This window comes from Abramis brama (assembly GCF_963993115.1).
Source record: "Abramis brama genome assembly, chromosome: 4".
Lineage (NCBI taxonomy): Eukaryota > Metazoa > Chordata > Actinopteri > Cypriniformes > Leuciscidae > Abramis > Abramis brama.
This window is the reverse complement of record NC_139966.1, coordinates 35,054,610-35,072,777: the sequence shown is the minus strand read 5'-3', so window position 1 is coordinate 35,072,777 and position 18,168 is coordinate 35,054,610. Positions and strand designations below refer to the sequence as shown.

The following is an 18,168-nucleotide window of genomic DNA, read 5'->3' as shown; positions in this document are numbered from 1 at the left end:
TTTATATATATATATATATATATATATATATATAATTATTATTATTATTATTATTATTTTATATATATATATTTTATTTTATAATTTATAATACATTTGAGTGGATTACAAAATTATGTAAGTTCGTTTCCGCCAAAGAATATATAAAAAAGGTGACTTTTTATCTCTTAATTCTGACATTTTTCTCACATTTGCGAGTGATATAAATATAAATAATTGCGTGATATAAAGTCAGAAATGTGAGATATAAACTTGCAATTCTGAGGAAAAGGTATTTTTTTCCCTCAGAATTGGACTTTATATCTCACAATTCTGAGAAAGAAGTCAGAATTATGAGATAAAAGGTCGCAATTATCTTTGAAATTGTTTTATTCAGTGGCGAAAACAATCTGATATTTTAGTTATTAAATATATTTTTTAATAAATTTTTTCTTTTAAAATATATAATTTTTATACTTGTATAATGATTATATTATCATCAATAAGTGAAAGACCATGTTCATTTAATTGAAATGCTTTCTGGGAGAGCCAAAGATAATTAAAACCAATTTGCTCATCCAGCGTGTTATCTGAGGGGATGAAAATGATGGCAGCATCTGAATATGCATACTTCCCTGATATATAGTAGATGAATTCACAGTATTCATAAAGCAGTAGGCAAAAAGTACCCGGATGACCTACTACTACTACTTCCATTGTTTAAGCAATTTTTTGTTGCTGTTTATTTGCTCTATAACGGGCTAAATTGGCCTTAAAAAACATCTGTAGCCATTTAAAATTAGAGGCAAGCACTGCATTTTAATCACAATCCAAACTAAGATGCTACACATGTAGCATGAGCAGCTGTTTTTGATTTAAATTAGATTGCATAATTTCAAGACTTAGAGCAAATACAGAATGGGCTGACTTTAACCATGTGAAATTGCTACATAAGACACCTGCACAAAACAAAAACAGACGGACTGAATGAAAACACAAATTCACTCTCTGACAGCAGATGGCGCTAAAGGAAAAGAAGCGTTTCTTTGGAACTGCTGTAAACAAAGCAGCTTTGCTGATAAACACTACTTTATATGGAGGCGGGGCGATTCCAGGATTTTATAAATGGGTGGGCACAGGGGGGAGGGGAGGGGGGCATTTAGGGAGGTAAGAGGAAAAGAAAATGCCATCGAAACTATTCTGAAGACAGTCAGTTCCCTTAAGAGATACATTCATACAAACCCCCACCCCAATTCAATATTTATATTTTTATTCCCATATTTCGAGCATCGCAAAAGCATCACACTCTCCTCTTTGCGTCCGTCTTCAGCGTCTTCTCTTCTCTGGCCTGTGTTAACGTCCTGTTAACAGACTTCGTAATATTTTCACACAAATGGCATTTCAGGACATGATTGCAATGCATTTTGTTCGGAAGTCCGTAATAGAGATAAGCCAAAATAAAACAAAAAAACTGTCCGGTTGCCGATCCTGTGTTTGGAGCACAAACCGGTGAGAGACCGGTTCATCTCTAGAAAAAAGGTCGCACCACAACAATTATTTGCTCTCCCACAAATGCTTCCAAATAAATTGAGGTCTTACACAGGGTTTGAAATTAACTTTTTTACCCACCGCCCAATTTGGCTACCAAAAGAAATTAACTACATCACTGCTTAAATAAATAAATAAATATACATACATACATACATATATATATATATTCTTCAAACAAAATTCTTTTATTCTCATCCTTTTCACCAAAAATGTGTTTTAGGTGGACAGATCAATACAGTACAAAGAACATGTAATGTTGGAAAATAACCAAATGCTTTTCAATCTTCGATATTGCTTCAATGCAAATGAACAAGCACTCCATTATTTGTTGCGTGCACGTGCTCAAGTAAGCCAGATACGCGCAGATTTGCGCAATACGCTGTATTTAATATATCATGATGACTCACGAGTTGAATATTCGCGCTAAATCTGCGCAGATTTGGCTTACACACACTTCTCCAGCAAAGTGAGTAAATATAATAACAAGCCAAATTGGCTAGTGACTTGACAGCGTTACCCACCACAGTTCATATTTGCCCGCATTTGGTGGTTGGCGGATGTTAATTTCAAACCCTGGTCGCACAGATTCAATTTCGGGAGCATATGCGACCAAAATGTTCGCAATTTCGAGCCTTGAAACGGTCACTTAACTATCCCATGAGGCCACGGGAGAGGATTTATGAATGACTTAAAATTACTTTCTAAGGGTGATTTACTCCATTCTGACCACTACTGTAGACATCAGTGTTTAGATCCAAACTATAAACGTTTATAGTTGAACTTCTGTGATTAGTTGAATGTTTGTTATATAAAAAAATAAAGAAATTGTACGGTTGAATGTTTGTTTCATATGCAAATTTGAATTTTCAAATGACACCAGTGTGATCATGAATTAGTCAGAAATAACAGTTTGGATTAATCATCCACTGATTCAGTGATTTGTTCTGACCAATAATTGAGTTAACAAACTACCTCACTAAACCGAAAGTCATCACCTGAATCACCACCTCATGACTGACTCAAAATTTGCCAAGAAATGAGTCCTACCGAAGAGCATGTGCTTTTGAGTTCACCTTTTGAGCTTTTGAGTTCATTTACTGAAAAGGACAGGATGAAAGTGAATCTGGCTCTTCTGTACTATTTGGCCGGTTAGCATGAACAATACATTTTGTAACTACACCATCACACATCTTTTCTCTTCATTCTGTCCCTCTAATGTCTGAAATGATTGCTTTGTAAAGTAATGATTCTCATTACATGTTTTCTTTCTCTCTGCCAGATGTTGGGAGCCCTCACGGCATTCCCGATAAAGGTGCCTCACATCAGCTCTCTGCAGCGACTGGCAGGACACTCACCCAGCATGCTACCTCAGGTACTGCACAACACTAAATGAACAATTCATCAAACCTTTTTACATTTACATGCCACAAAGTGCCTTATTAATTATTAATAATATTTCTATTGGACATGTTTAAAACATTCTGAAGAAATAGAAGGATAATCCACTGTAGTGACAACACTAAATGAACAATTCATCAAACCTTTTTACATTTACATGCCACAAAGTGCCTTATTAATTATTAATAATATTTCTATTGGACATGTTTAAAACATTCTGAAGAAATAGAAGGATAATCCACTGTAGTGACTCCTAACAGAAGCAGCTGAAAGTGAGAGGGATTCATAGCAGTCACTTTTATTTCAATTTGTAACAAGGCATTTGCGCGTTGAAAAAGTGCGCTGTACAAGCACAGTGGCCTATAATGGCTGACAGGACAGTTTGTTTTTCTGAGGTGAGAGACTTTTTATTTTGTAACAAGTTAGGAAAATAACGTTGGAATAATGACACCCTCATATAACCTGACAACATCGTATCTGACCGCAGATACTGAATCAGGACAACGCCTTTTTCTCAGGCACTCTTTACTTAAGTGTTAAGTAAAGCTTTCACTCACATCTTTCAAAATAAAAGTCTCGCATCAGAAAAACATAGAATTATGTCTGTTGTTGTTTCTTTGACTGCAACCCACTTAAAACGGTCTTGCGACCCACCAGTTGAGAAACTATTCATTCTTTGAAGGGATATGCATTGTTAGTAATTATTGAAATAACTGAATTAATTAATAAATTGAATTAAACTTAAAGTGAATGCACAAATTAATTAATACAAAAATTAATACACAAATTATCATTCTTCTATAAAAATTGCTGGGGCCTTCAGGGGGATTGTTTTGGACCCCCTGTACTCAGTCCCATTTTTTCTCCTGCTAGTGACACCCACTAGAGGTCAAACTGATTAGTCAGCTGGTCGTTTAGATCTGCCACTAGTCAATACTTTGTGTTGGAGTTGACTCGTGAATCACATTATTTCAGTTGCACTTGCTCTACACATGACGATGGCAGGAGGAAAATTCCTCTGTCATCAGCTTTGTATAAAGATTGATTGCTCACACATTGCAGAATTGGACATTTGCACACACATACACATTCATGTGCTCATATTTATTTGTGAAAATAAGATGCAACATATCCATGTACAAATGTAAATATTATGTAATGTATTTGGATTGGATTGTGATTATTTCAGTTTTGAGTGTAATAATCAGGGGCTGGAATGTAGTTGCTGGAAAGATTAGTCTTTAATTTTGAAATTTTGTCACTTTCACTTGTTAGTCCACATCACATGGACATACTAGGGCTGCGTTCCAGTCCACTTTTAGACACGCACTTGCGAACTTCCCTAAGCACTTCCCCTCGGGGGAATCCCTGCCGCCATTTTGAAGTGCATTCCACTTCGTGAAGTGGACGAGGGAAGTTTATATGGACAGACCCTCGTTCCTTCGATTTTGACTGAGGGAGCGAGTCTACTTCATATGTACACTTCAGGCACCTATATGTCCCACAATGCAGTACCTATATACATCTGGATGCTGCATTAAACAAATTCTTAAAGGGGAAAAAATGTAAATAATAAATAAACTCCATAGCTGATTCCAAGTGATCAAGGGCGCTTAGGATGTTCCAATTCAGCCCGCCGCAGTTTCCACCAGTAGTGGGCACTCGTCCAACATAAGCAATGACGAACATCCGAGTGAACGATACGGAGGGAAGTTAGCGAGGGAAGGGCATGACAATTTTGGACTGGAACGCAGCCTGAGAGTGTATTTACTTGAGAGTTTTCCGGTGTTATGAGTTATGAGTAGTTGGGACGCTCATTTTCAGTTGACCGTTTTGTTTTGTTTTGTTTTATTTTCATTTTAAGGTGTCCTTGTTACAGTGGAATTATAAATTTAAGTACAGAGTAATATTAATTAACAGCATGTATTACTGTAGTCCGAAATTCTTGTCCGAAATTTTCGTACGTAAAAAAAAATACGACCTCACATTGTGTCAATCACGCGTACACACTGCCTCCGAATCTTTCGTCCGTCATAAAAAAATTCTGATCGGGTTCGATTTTCTGTGTTTTTCGCATCCGTAGCAAGCATTTTGAGAGGTGTTTTGACAATTCAGAGCCACCGGATGACGAATACGAAAAAACGCATACAAAAATGTTGGACTCAGTGTGCAAGGACCTTTACCCTAAACTCTGCAAGGCTGTGGCCATCCAGGAACTAAGTTTGGCACCCCTGGTTTAATCTGAACCACCTTGAAACTAAGCAAACATTACCCAAAAGCTAACAGAAACTAGAATTGAAAGATTGAACGATTTCATTTAAGAAATGAAAATATTTTAAGCCAAAGCCAAGAACCATCTGCTGCTGGTGTCTGCTCAGGGGACTAAACTTTGTGCTCTTTTTTTCTTTAGGTTAGGCCAAAGACCCTCATTCCAGACAGCCTTCCCCACAGCCCATGCCGAGAGCAGCAGTCCAGTCAAACGCTGGTCGTGCCGCAGAGCATGTCTGTGGTCAGCCCAAAAAGCCAAGGCGCATCTTTGCCAACTGCCAACAGCACCTTCAGTCACGAGCGTCTGTCCAGCGGGCAGGAACAGAGTTCCTCATCGCCCTTGTGTGTGCCGAGTGCGTCCACAGCCTCCGCCAGCCCAGGGGTGGCATATGCCATCATCTCTGCAGCCTCGCCGGCCGCCCATGGGGTGTCAGGAATAACTGAGGCCATCAAAGTGCAACCGTTGATTTTCAGCCCGGACAGCAAGGTCTGAAGATCTCTTATCACCTACTTGCCTAATAATGCTCAGCTTTAAACTTCCATGATGCTGTTATTGTCACTCTGTGACAAATTATAAATTTAGATGCCCAGAATACTGTTTAAGAGGTTTAATGTGTATGCAGGTTATAATCATTCAGCCACAGATTCCCAGCTACTGCAAGAGCTCTCCAGCTTCACAAACTGACAGTCCTGTGAAGGAGCCAAGCCCTGACCCCTTGACCCCAGCCAAAAAGCTGGAGGATCCAGAGGTACACACACAACTTGTCTTGACTGTTAGCACATAGTCTGGTCAAATTCTTGACAAGAAGAGATTGACCTGATTGGCATGGAAAATAACCAATTACATCAGTATTGTAGTACTCCAGAAGTCCAGACCTCAACTAAATTCTGTGTGAAGTCCGAGTCCAAAACCATATTTTCTATGACTAGTTGAGACCAGGTTATTTGAGTCCGAGTCCAGGCTGTCCAAATTCTCCTGAAAGTAGGGTGTTGGTCTCGAACTTGAGTCAGAGTTTGGTCTTGTCTGGACTTGAGTGCAACAACACTGAATTAGATGCCATTCATTTACCAAACTGCTAGTCCTATGCATGGCCAGTCTATCGCAGAATCACAGTTCATATATGTGGAATATACATTTGAGTATATCTTGTTACTAATGCCTCAAGCAAAACTCTCCCTTGAATTCAAGATATGCTATTATCCTCAAAAACTTTTGTAAAATTGAGTGACTGGTTCTTAAAAACTGATCATTGTAGAATTTTGATACCTTGTAATTGTAAAGTTGCATGAGGCCAAACAGATTAGAGGTTGCCAGATCGAGAAAATGTCAGTTTGAGTAGGGCTGCCCCTGACTAAAGATTTTCCTAGTCGACTATCAGTCGTTCTATAGCCTCAACATTGTTTGAAAATTCTAAAAAGCTAATAAATAAAATAAATAGCAGCAAACTGAAACACTACAACAATATGGACAATTAGGCTATACCTGACTCCCCATCGCTATTTTTGTCCTCCAATCTCAGTCTTCTCATATTATGAGAAAGCAACACTAGTTTGTCCACATTGTCAGAGAGAAGTGAACTCTGTCTTGAGCACTATGATGGCATAGACGTGGAAGTTAAAGACCCCCTGTGGTGAAAATCAAGTTTTTAATGTTGTTTATATGTCTATGTGGTGTTTCTAATATGTTTTAAGACAAATTATGTGCAAATTGCTCAACACCATTGCTGAGTATTTTCTCTCTAAAACTGCAGTGAAAAAAAAAAGAGTCTCAAAAACATGGTTTGAAATCGACGATGTTTCTTGCATCACAAACTACCTTGTAACCAACCCCACCACAATGGGGGGCAGGTTTTACCATATCGAAGGAGGGGAATCTCAAGAGAAGCCAGGGTATCCCGGTATATTTTACATATTACCACATGAATCAATGTCACATGTCAATGCGTGACTTTGCCAATTCCTGTGGATTTTTGTTTGTTTTTTTGACTAATCGACTAATTCAAATTTAGTCTCTTCTCGTTGACTAACGTTTAGTCGACTATTAGGAGGGCAGCCCTAGTTTTGGGTGCAGTATGAATCAGACAGTCAGTGAAAGAACTGTTGCCAGTGTTTGCCCATATTGTCAAGTGAAATAAGTCTAGAAGAGCAAGACTAAAGTTAACATGGAACATTGAATACTGCTTAATGTATTAACTTAATTAACCTTCTGTCCTACAGAAAATTGCCTTCATGGTCGGGCTAGGCCTGGTCACTACAGAACACTTGGAGGGTGAGTTGTGTGTAAAATGTGTAATAGGGCTGCACGATTAATCGCAATTTACATGTAATCGCACTTAAATCGAGATGGCTTATCGCGATTTTAAAATCGCAAAGGCTGCGATTATTTTTTTTATGCGCAGCTTGTCATTGATGTACGGCTCTGTAAACGCTACTCCATCTGAAAGCACTGTGAGTTTGAGTCACTTATAACGTGCATTTGAAAAAACAACACGCGTCAAACATCTTTCCAAAACATGAGAAGCATTTATGAACCTCTTTTTAATAACATGCAACATTTAATAACATGCATTTACTCCAAACTCACTTTATAACGACAGTTGAGCATCCTTCTGTGAGATGATGTGCTTCTTACACAGAATAAGGCAGTCGTGTATTTATAAGTCATGTTTAATCAAAGCGTTTCAATCTTCTGTTTATTCAGCTACAGCGATAGGGATTTCCTGGAATGATGGCATTATTGTACTTTTGCGGCGGGGCACATTTATCGTGTTTGCATGAGAGCGCCCTCTGGCGTTCAAATGGGGCAGTATTTACTACCAATCAGCCGCACTCCACTGACAAGCTGCACATAAAATAATCGCAGCCTTTGCCAAATCGTGTTCGGTTTTATTGCGATTAATCGTGCAGCCCTAATGTGTAACTAGTCTGGACACTAGACTGACATTTTGATGTCAAAATGTATTTTATTGTTAAGAACATTTTGTGGTGCTGTCTGATACAATTAAAAATTGTTTTAATGATGGTTAATTGTTTTGATAGTAGTTATCTTGGAGAAATACGTTTAGTTAATTGAAAAAAATGCATTATTCAAATCGGGGACAAAAAAACTCACAACCAGTCAATATTAGTGGTGTATGTTCATCTGCTGTATGACTGTGTTGAATTGGTTTGAAATACATACCAGTTCAAATTCCAGTTCCATCATTGTGTGATGTTGCGAATTACCTTCAAATTCATATTTGAAACAAGCCAATTATTCTGAATTCTGCTCAACTCTGAATGAAACAGTGAAACACAGAAACAAACAAAAACTGAGATGTTGAGGTGTAAAGATTAATCATAGATGGTGTTTTTGTTTGAATCAGAGATCCAGAGTAAACGGCAGGAAAGGAAAAGGCGAAGCACAGCTAACCCTGCATACAGCGGACTGTTTGAACCAGAGGTCTGTCTGCCAGTCATAATTCCTTTAAATAATCACTTCATTTTAGGACTGTTCATTTGTAAACATCTTGTATCTTGCTTTTCAGCGCAAACGACTCGCATCCAATTACCTGAACAGTGGCATGTTTCTCTCGGCGAGAGGTAAAATAGATTTCTGATTTTCTGTCAAAAATGAGCTGAAAAATAATGCATGGAAAACAGAAACATGTTTGAACAGAATTAATTAAATGCGCACATTCACCAAGTGCTCATGTTTTAATTAGTTGTTTAACAGGTTGTTAAACCAAACACTCACTGCTTTAACTTGCTAAACACATGCCAGCACTGCTGTTGAACTGGAATAACCCTAATAACACAGTCTTGTCAGTGTGACGCTACTAACCTGCTGTCTGCTTTCACATGCTAGACTCTGAGGAGCTTTGCTGGAAGGTACGTCTATACTCTAACATCACTCTGTGTGTGGCAAGAAAATATATAGTTTCTGGTATGTTTTTGACAGGCTTTAAATATGTACAAAAATGACCAAAATATATTAGGAAAACGTGAATTCTTTCATCATTTGGGCTGCGTTTACAATGCAAGTCTTAATGTACATATCTGATCTTTTACCATATCTGATTTTTCGCTTTGACCATTTACATTCACTTTAGACACGACTGGTATCCGATATCTGTGTTTACATTAATCCCTCCCCAAAATGATTCTGTTGGTGATCACTTTACTATGCGACATGGTTGACCCTCGGGTTTTGAATAGGTTTTTGAATCGGATAGCGTGCAGATTTTTGTGTTTACATGTTCAGCATCTGTGTCAGATCAGATGCGAGTAAAAAATCTGTTTTTTTTTGTTTTTCTTACTGCATTCATCCATACCTGTTTGACTTTTTTTAGTGGAAAACACAAACAAACAAATTTACTGTTTGGGTTCTTTATGCTTTAAATACAATTGAGGAAAACTGCAATATTCAGTTCCCGGGATAAAGTGCAAATCCCCCCCAAAACAATACAACTAATTAAGTAAAATGACCATTGCATACCATTTAATACTATAAAGTCAATAAAGTCAATCCAGTTAAGTCTTTATTTACGTACTTTATTACGTTTTTATTTTAAGTACTTTACAAGTCTAGTCAAAAATAATTTAGATTTTGTTTCAGACATTTAAATACACATAAGTGCTAATTAAAACATTTTTATTTGTAAAAAAAACAAACATAATTTGTAAACATAATTTGACAATGTGTTTAATTCACGTCAGACATGTATTGTGTTGGCACATTAATGCATTGCTATGGAAAAGATAACATGATAATAATGGACTCCTTAAAATCTTGCAGAGGGCTTAGTTTGAATATTTAAAATTTTAAATATATATATATTTTTTTTTTTACAGTTTAACATGTTTTGCATGTGAAAGAGTTAATAGTTAATTGTTAAAATAAAATGGACATTTTAAGAATTGCTGACAACTTGTTGTGTGGTGTGTTTCTGTAAATGTGTGTCGCAGGAGGAGCTGCAGCATGATGATCACTGTGCAGTGTGTAAACAGGAAGGAGATCTTCAGCCGTGCCACACCTGTACCCGCGCCTACCACCCCGACTGCCTCAACCCACCTCTCAAAACTGCCACCCGGGGCATCTGGATGTGTCCCAAGTGCCAGAAGAAAGTATGCTTCTCTTTTCTTCGAACACACATTTTAAAGATCCCAACAGCACAGGAAGGTCTGCAAGACATCTATTGATCAAGTCGAGTCACTTTTATAGCGCTTCAGACAATACAGAATGTTTTAAAGCAGCTTTAGAGTGATAACAGGAAAATAATGCATTTCGGCTGTTGTTCACCTGAAGTTAGTTCAGTGTTGTGTCTATTTTAGTCTTATGTAGTTATCAAAGTTAAGTTGATTTTTGTTTTAAGGATATTTAGATATTTTTACTAGAAGGTTGTTTAACCTAATAAGACAAAGACAATCTGCTCATATTCTCTGTTCTGTTTTCTTTTGAAGGTTTTGAACAAAGATAACTTGTCTTGGCCACAGAACTTCATCCAGTCGTATGTTACACATAAAACAGGTACGCTGTCAAAGAAATCTAAATCACTAGCTCTTCTCAGGACTCTGTTCTCAGTGATGATGATGATGATGATGATGTGTGTGTTTGTGCAGTGAGAGAGGAGGAACGCAGGAAGCTAATGAGGAGAAACACTGAGCTGAAACTTGAGTGTGAACATCTGAGCGAAGAGGACCAGAGACTCTGCAGTTCTTTCTCTGTAAGTAACTGAGCTAAATGGGGCTGGGTTGCCATGTAGAGAACACAGTTTTATTCGATCTTCACTTTAACGCTCCCAATTGTGATTCAACTGCGAAAGACGACTGGTCAATAAAACAACAATCGATATTGCATCTGAATTGAGTGCTTGTGTGAATCAGAACTGATTCAAATCATGAAATCTGTGTCAATACCCAGCCCTGGTGCTGAACTACTCAAATAAGTATTTAATAATGTACTGGTTTAGTTTTTTTAATTAGCATGCTCTACTAGTTTTGTTTAGCATAAATGTATGTGTTCATGTTGCTGTCACCCTAAATGTGCTACGTAACTTGGTCTTTTTCAAAACAACATTTCTTTTTGTAAAAAAGTACAAGATTTGCCAGATAATCTTGCAAAGTTTGCAAGATTATAAACATTCTATCAGGTAAGAAATAATACATTATAATACCTTTATCTATGTGATTTAAATATGATTTAGATATACCTTTAGAAATGTAACAGGCTTGACATTAATAGTCTTGAAAAAACTACAGTGTGCTTCTAAGAAAAATAAATTGATCAATGATCAGTTACATCATTATGGTAACAGGGTTGCATTTTTTTTTTAAAGAAGAGACGAAGACTGCATCTGAAATTGCGTACTGTATAATAGGTACTACATTTGATTTAAAATTCGGACGTACTACATCCACCATGTTGTCATTATCATTATCATGACCTACGGCATCAGTTACATTGCTTCACTGCCAATCACAAATCCTCTCCCGTGGCCTCATGGGATAGTAAAGTGTCCATCGTATGCACACTGCAGAATCTCGCCAGTAGTAATAGGTCATCCGGGTACTTTTCGCTTATGAATACTATGCATTTGGACATACTACTCTTTTCTATTTACATACTATTTATATATACTATAATACATACTATTTTTCACCTACTATACCCAGATAGCAAATGACATCTGGCCCAGTTGTGGCCCACATCTCCCACATTCTTCTGGCCCACATACCGCATGGAATGACGGTGATGACTCAACCTGAGTGTGGCTGGCAATAGCATACATATCCGGGCCTCATCTGGGCCAACTATGGCACACATGGCTCAGTTCTGGCAGCGGCAAAGGTCACATGGGCCACATCTGGGCCACACACAGCAAGCCACAACTCACACTAAAACCGGCTTGGTGTACATATGGCCACTGCCGCTACCAGAACTGAGCCATATATGCCCTAGTTGGCCCAGATGAGGCCCAGATATGTATGCTAAATGGGTCTAGTAGGCCTATGGAAGTAGGCATATTTGGACACAGCGTAACTCCTTTTTTGAGGAGTTCTTTTCCCAAAAGGACGATGTCATCATTATGACACATGGCTGGACTGGCCATTGGGCATACCGGGCATTTTCCCGGTGGGCCGACGTGCTTTTCGGGCTGATACATCTCATACTCATATACATATTTTTTTTTATTATTTTTTTTACGGCCCATAAAATTTGTACATCGGCGGCCCATTCGTTTGGTTTTGTTTTGCTTAATTGGCGGCGCTGGGTTTGTGGCGGTGTAATGCATTGGTCCAAAAAAGTCAGTGTTAGTTTTTTTTCTTTTCTGACAGACCAGCACATGAAACACGTAGATCAGCGGCCCATTGGTTCTTTTCTTGATTGACACTGGGCTGGCCCAATCACAACTTTAAACGAGTGAGCGAGTGTGCAGCAGTGTCAGTGTGTGTATCTGTCAAAATAGTCAGCGAGATGGAGAAGAAACGCAAGGAATGTGCAGAGAAATAGCGTGAAAAAATAGAACCAGGCCCTTAAAGCAGACGCTTTATGTGTCAAAATATATGTTTTCTGCCCTTCATCAGCTCCTGTGATGATGATGATAGTGAGGAGGATCAGGAGAGAGATGAGAGAGTGTAGTAGAGCCTGCGGTAAGCAGAACTACTTTCAAAACACTTAGGCTATGTCATGAGTGTAGGAACCCATAACCCAGTTACAGATTATTTCCACATCTGCATAGTTGACGATTACTGCAATTCACTAGAAATCTAATGAGAGGCGTTTGTAAACCATGTTTTCGGCCAAAATAAAAGCTTGATGCAGTTTGCGTCAAAATAAAAGATCATGTGCTTATCTCTTTCAAGTATAGAAATTGGTACAAAACTAATTTTGTACTAATTTCCTTTATTTTTTAGTGCATTTGTTTTACAAAATATGGCAATTACTGTCATTGGATTAATATTATAACTATTATTATGTAGTAGGTGTAATGTAAATAGACACTGTAACTAAAAGAGGTTTGAATTTTTCTTTGTTTAATTTGCACACTGAATATGGGTTGGAGCTTTTAATTTTGAACTCTCAAAGTGCACCAGATTGATGAATTTAACATTAAAATGCACAAAATTTTAACAAAAATCCTGTATAAGAAAAACTTGTATTGCTATGCTAATGCAGATTATAGCTTGTTTTAGGATTCACCACTGTGAAGTATAGTTAAACTGTATTAATAAATGTCAAATTTTCACTTATTTCATCTGTTAACTCTCACTCGTTCCTATACTCACTCATTACATGGCATTAGTGGTTTTAATGAATAAGAGTTGGTATGCATATAATTAAGGGTGTGCAAAGATGGGTGGTGTTTATGATCATAGTGGGCCGGTCTGGGCCAAAATGCCCGGGCCGATTTTTTTGTCCCAGTCCAGCCCTGTTATGACAGTTTTATTTATTTTTGGAATATATTTTTTTACTTTTATTAGGGCAAAATATGGTAACAGGGTTGATGCATACCTGAAGCAACTCAAAAAAGATGAACATAGAATAACATTAACTTATTATTCACCTCAGATTAAAAGTTAGCAATTTCTGTACCACTAGCATCACCGAAGAGAATGACAAAAAAAAGGGGTTTCCGAATCTTCCATCAAACAGATAGTCCTGCCCCGAAACACACGCCATTGGTTGAACCGGTGTTGCTGTGTCAGCTGTTTTCAGCAAAATCTAAGTGAATGATTTTAATTTTGTGCTCAACAGAAATGCATTGAGCAGAAGGAGCGTCTCCTGGGTCAGCAGCAGGAGACTCAGGCATCCCTGGAGCGTCTCAAGACTCTGATTCGACTCATCCAGCGCGACCAGATGATTCAAGTGACTATGACGGCCACCACCACCACCGGAGCATCGCTGCTCTCGCTGCCGTGGATCAAAGCCGCGGACAGCAGCACCAGCACCACAGCGCCCACTACTGGCCCCTCCGCAGTACTGCACAAAAGCGTGCTTCAGCCGCAAGGAAACAACTGACCCCGAACCCACACAAACACAAATCACCACAGACGGTGATATCCAACCGATGTGCATTTTCTTCTGGTAATGTCTTACCAAAAAAATAATGGGAAAATTTGAAAAAGAAAAAAAACAAATAAGCGTCACTCGATTCATAAGTATTTTTTAAAGCCAACACACACAGTGCTCACAAGATTTTTTTTTACCCACTGTTTTTTAATGTATTATTTTTCTTGGCCTTAATGTATTTATGACTAGATTACAATGCTGTTGCAAATATATGAAATAAGTATTCTACATAGAAACATTTCTTATTATGCTTTGCGTTTTTTTTTTACTGGGGTTTGGTGTGTGCGTTTCGGGGGGGAATAATTGTTCACATTTTGTTATTGAGAGGGTTAGCATAGTTATAGTTGAAGACAAGCGACATATGAAATGGAGAGCACTGTACATTGATATATCCGAATAGATGCTCGTTTGCATTTTCCGAAAGAACAATGTTTGCCATAATAATTCAGGTTAAAGCGAGACAGGGAAATGTTTTCATTTTGTTCATTTTGTGTGTACTTGCGAGCGTACAAACATAAAACAAACAAACAACAACAACAAAAAATAATTTTTCAGTATTAATAGAGATAAAAGAACAAAGTATTTAAGATAACAACAGAATTTAGCCTTTTTAGTGACGAATTTAGTATTTTCATTGCTGATGCCTGTTAATAATTTCAAACTAGTATTGGAGAGAGGGATCGTTGTACATACATGATTTTTCTTTTTCTTTTTTTTCGGCTGTCCCAACAACAGAAACGAAAAAGGCCATTTGAGTTCTTTGAGTGCCTGATCCCGGAATCCAAAAACGTTTATTTTGTCTCCCCACCATATAAAATATGCCAAAAACCCTGAGTGTTTTTGTACCGTTAACTGTATAACGTTTCCATCTCATCTTGCTCTTGTCTGTTTTTACTTTTCACTGAAGTGTTGAATCACATTTTCATTTACTAATCTCACGTCACTCCAAGGATACCACAAGTTGCATTATTATTATTATTATTATTTTTAATTGTTAGAAGTGAACACTGCCTGATGAATAAAAATAAAGAATTCATATCTAAAACACTCAATGGGGGAAAATAGGAGATCATTTGAATGGTACTTTTTTTTTGGAGGGAAAGTTTAGCATGGTTATCTGAATGGTTTGTCTTCCTGCGTGGTTCGAAAACAGACGCCACATCTTTGATGAAGTTACAACTTTAACACAACGCAAAAGCGCAAATAACCAGTTGCACACAGTTAACTACAGCACTATCATTCTCAACAAAGGAGATCGCAGTAAAGAATTTATTTGGTGTTAAATAATGGATAACACCATCTGTGTGTACATTTAAGGGCTAACAAACATGTATTTAACCACAGTCAGAATCATTTTCCCCCTTTCAGTTTAAAAGGAATATCTACTGAATTCATATGCAGCTAAATTATTGTTACACTTGGTAGTGTCTGTCTTTTGTGTAGCATTTCTATGAAGTCTGGATATGTAATGCAATATTGTGTTGTAACACTACAGTTCAGTTCTATATGTTAACATATGCTATTGCATTAACGTTTATGAGCTTACAATTAATTGTATTTTTACAGCATTTATTAATCTTTGTTATTTATGTAATTTATAAATGTATACAATTGTTCTTTGTTAGTTCCTACAATCTGGAATTAAACAAATTTGTTAACTTAACTATAGCTTTTTATTGCTGCAATTATAGGTTAAATCAAGTTATATGTATGTAGAAATTAAATTCCACCAAGATTAATAAATGTTGTAAAAATTGTTAATTCATGTTACCTAATGTTAAAATGTACAGCTTTACTGTAAAGTGTTACTTAATATACATTATAAAAATATTATTGCCAAATTACTGTTTCCACAAATTCTAATACTTATTAAAGGTCACACGTACAATGCATTAAAACAAGATCAACACAAAATATTATGTTAAAGTATAACCATAAATGCGTATGTATTGTATATATGTATACAGACATCATAAAAGTGCTGTTTGTTTTTGTTTTCTTGACAAACTTTAAATCTCATCCCACAGAATGTCTCATTCGGGTCCTGTATTGTCATATTCAGAATGTAATCGAATGCATATCATCTGTTGAATTGTTTCATAACAGTCGCTCCTGCTGAGTACAGACTGCAGACCTAATTATTTTCTTAACAAGCTTCTTTCATGTTTTCCAGTAAAATAGGTACATTTCCCTAATTTACTTTATACTTGTTTTCAGACAATAATTTCTAAAGAATTTTTTTTTGCCTTGCTCTACAGCTGTTTAAATATTTTTATTGGAAAACAAGACAACGCTGATTGAGAAAATGAGTGGGATTTGATGTTATCAGCCCTTTCCATGAATACATGAAATGTTTAAATGAAACTATATCAGTGCTCTGTTCTTCATATCACTTCCATCTACATTGCGACACGTCCCTGATTTCTGTTGACCCGTTGTGGCCCGTGTTCCTCAGATATCTTCAGATATCCATTTCCGGGAGAAACTGTGCAGTGCTTATACAGATCTATTTTACTACACTCAACACTGCGTTGAACAAAAAAACAAATTATATTCTTTTATCAAGGAACAAATGACAGAAGACAAAAAATGAAATTTTTTTTTTATTGTTTGCTAATTATGCATTTTGACTTGGCTTGCAATATGTGACGTGTCCTTTTGCAATGGTGAAGGAAGCAAAGCGAAGGAGATAAGACAACACAGAGGTGTTTAGCTAGATGTCTTTGGATTGTGTTTTTCTTTGTCATTTTGAAGGGGACTGTCCAGTGGATAGTACAAATAGAAGAGTGTTTGTCTTACATATGCCAATGTAGTTTTTACATCATCTAATGATCTATTAAAGTTGATTGATGGAAGTTCATCAATTGTAAGAGTTGTCTTCCTTTTTTGTGCTTTGGAGAATTATGGAAAAATTAGGTACAATATTAAATGTGTGTTAAGGATTATTACAGATGTTAAGATGGTAACACTTTATTTCGATGGTCAGCTTTACACATTATACTCGCAATAAGTAGGTCTAACTTTGCAACTACATCAGCTACCAGTCATGAGAGTATTAGTAGACTGCCTGCTTAACATCTGCTAACACTTTATTTTGATGCTCCTCAGACATTCTACTTACTAAAAGTTACTTTACAAGTATTTCAACTTATTCTAGTCAAGTCACCTTCATTTATATAACGCTTTTTACAACACAGATTTTTTCAAAGCAGCTGTGCAGTGATAATAGGAAATTAATGCAACAAAGATTGTTTTGGTTGTATAGCAACTCTAGAAGCAAGTCATTGTCCAGCTAAAGTAAGTTTTTGATTGATTCATTTCCATTGTAAAAATCTGTTAGTTAAGGGCCACTTACATGACACCATTTTCAACTGAAAACTTTTATTCTCGCCATTCATTTACCCGACAATAGCATTTTGGTGGCCTGAGAACGCAAACTTTTTTAAAAGTGATACCGTTATCAGCTCCGCATAAACTTAAAAAACATGCACCTGTGAAAATGGTGACGACATGCACATGCGTATTACGTGTTTAGTCTATAGACATGCACGTTTAAATGCGGATGTGCACAGGCGCATAATCTTTCTTTACAAAGTGACATCACCAATTACTTGTCTGGCATGCATAATACAGCGTTTCTGTGGATCCGTGTGAACAGGAATTATTTTGATAATGTTCTCATCTCTACAGAGAAAAAAAAAACGTTTGTTGTGAAAAAAAAAACTTTTGCCGCTTCGATGAGGCTTTCGCAGGGGATAGTCTAGTTGACACGGTCTCTGCTGACACTTCAGGGCTGCACTGTGGTTGCGTCTCCGCAGGTCCTTCATCTGATCTGGATCTGACTACGGTAAACCTCGGGATAAACAGAGAGACCAATATTAGCGAAGATGACATTCTTCTTATGATGTAACGAGTACATC

The 18,168-nt window shown here is 37.1% G+C and overlaps 1 protein-coding gene across 4 annotated transcripts in view; it reads left to right on the top strand.

Annotated features, from left to right (window-relative positions):
* phf21b (PHD finger protein 21B) overlaps positions 1 to 17,108 on the top strand; it is a 56,488-nt gene extending 39,380 nt beyond the window's left edge. For 3 of the 4 annotated variants that reach the window (XM_084112053.1, XM_084112055.1, XM_084112054.1), the window contains 11 exons: positions 2,810 to 2,902; positions 5,339 to 5,683; positions 5,820 to 5,945; positions 7,414 to 7,465; positions 8,562 to 8,638; positions 8,724 to 8,778; positions 9,044 to 9,066; positions 10,144 to 10,302; positions 10,639 to 10,705; positions 10,798 to 10,901; positions 13,934 to 17,108. In XM_084112053.1, the coding sequence (XP_083968179.1) occupies positions 2,810 to 2,902; positions 5,339 to 5,683; positions 5,820 to 5,945; positions 7,414 to 7,465; positions 8,562 to 8,638; positions 8,724 to 8,778; positions 9,044 to 9,066; positions 10,144 to 10,302; positions 10,639 to 10,705; positions 10,798 to 10,901; positions 13,934 to 14,197 (1,365 nt within the window). In that variant the 3' untranslated portion in view covers positions 14,198 to 17,108. Of the gene's footprint in view, positions 1 to 2,809; positions 2,903 to 5,338; positions 5,684 to 5,819; positions 5,946 to 7,413; positions 7,466 to 8,561; positions 8,639 to 8,723; positions 8,779 to 9,043; positions 9,067 to 10,143; positions 10,303 to 10,638; positions 10,706 to 10,797; positions 11,328 to 13,933 lie in introns of all 4 variants that reach the window. The other variant, XR_014605898.1, reaches the window with a different exon arrangement.
* The last annotated feature ends 1,060 nt before the right edge of the window (positions 17,109 to 18,168 follow it).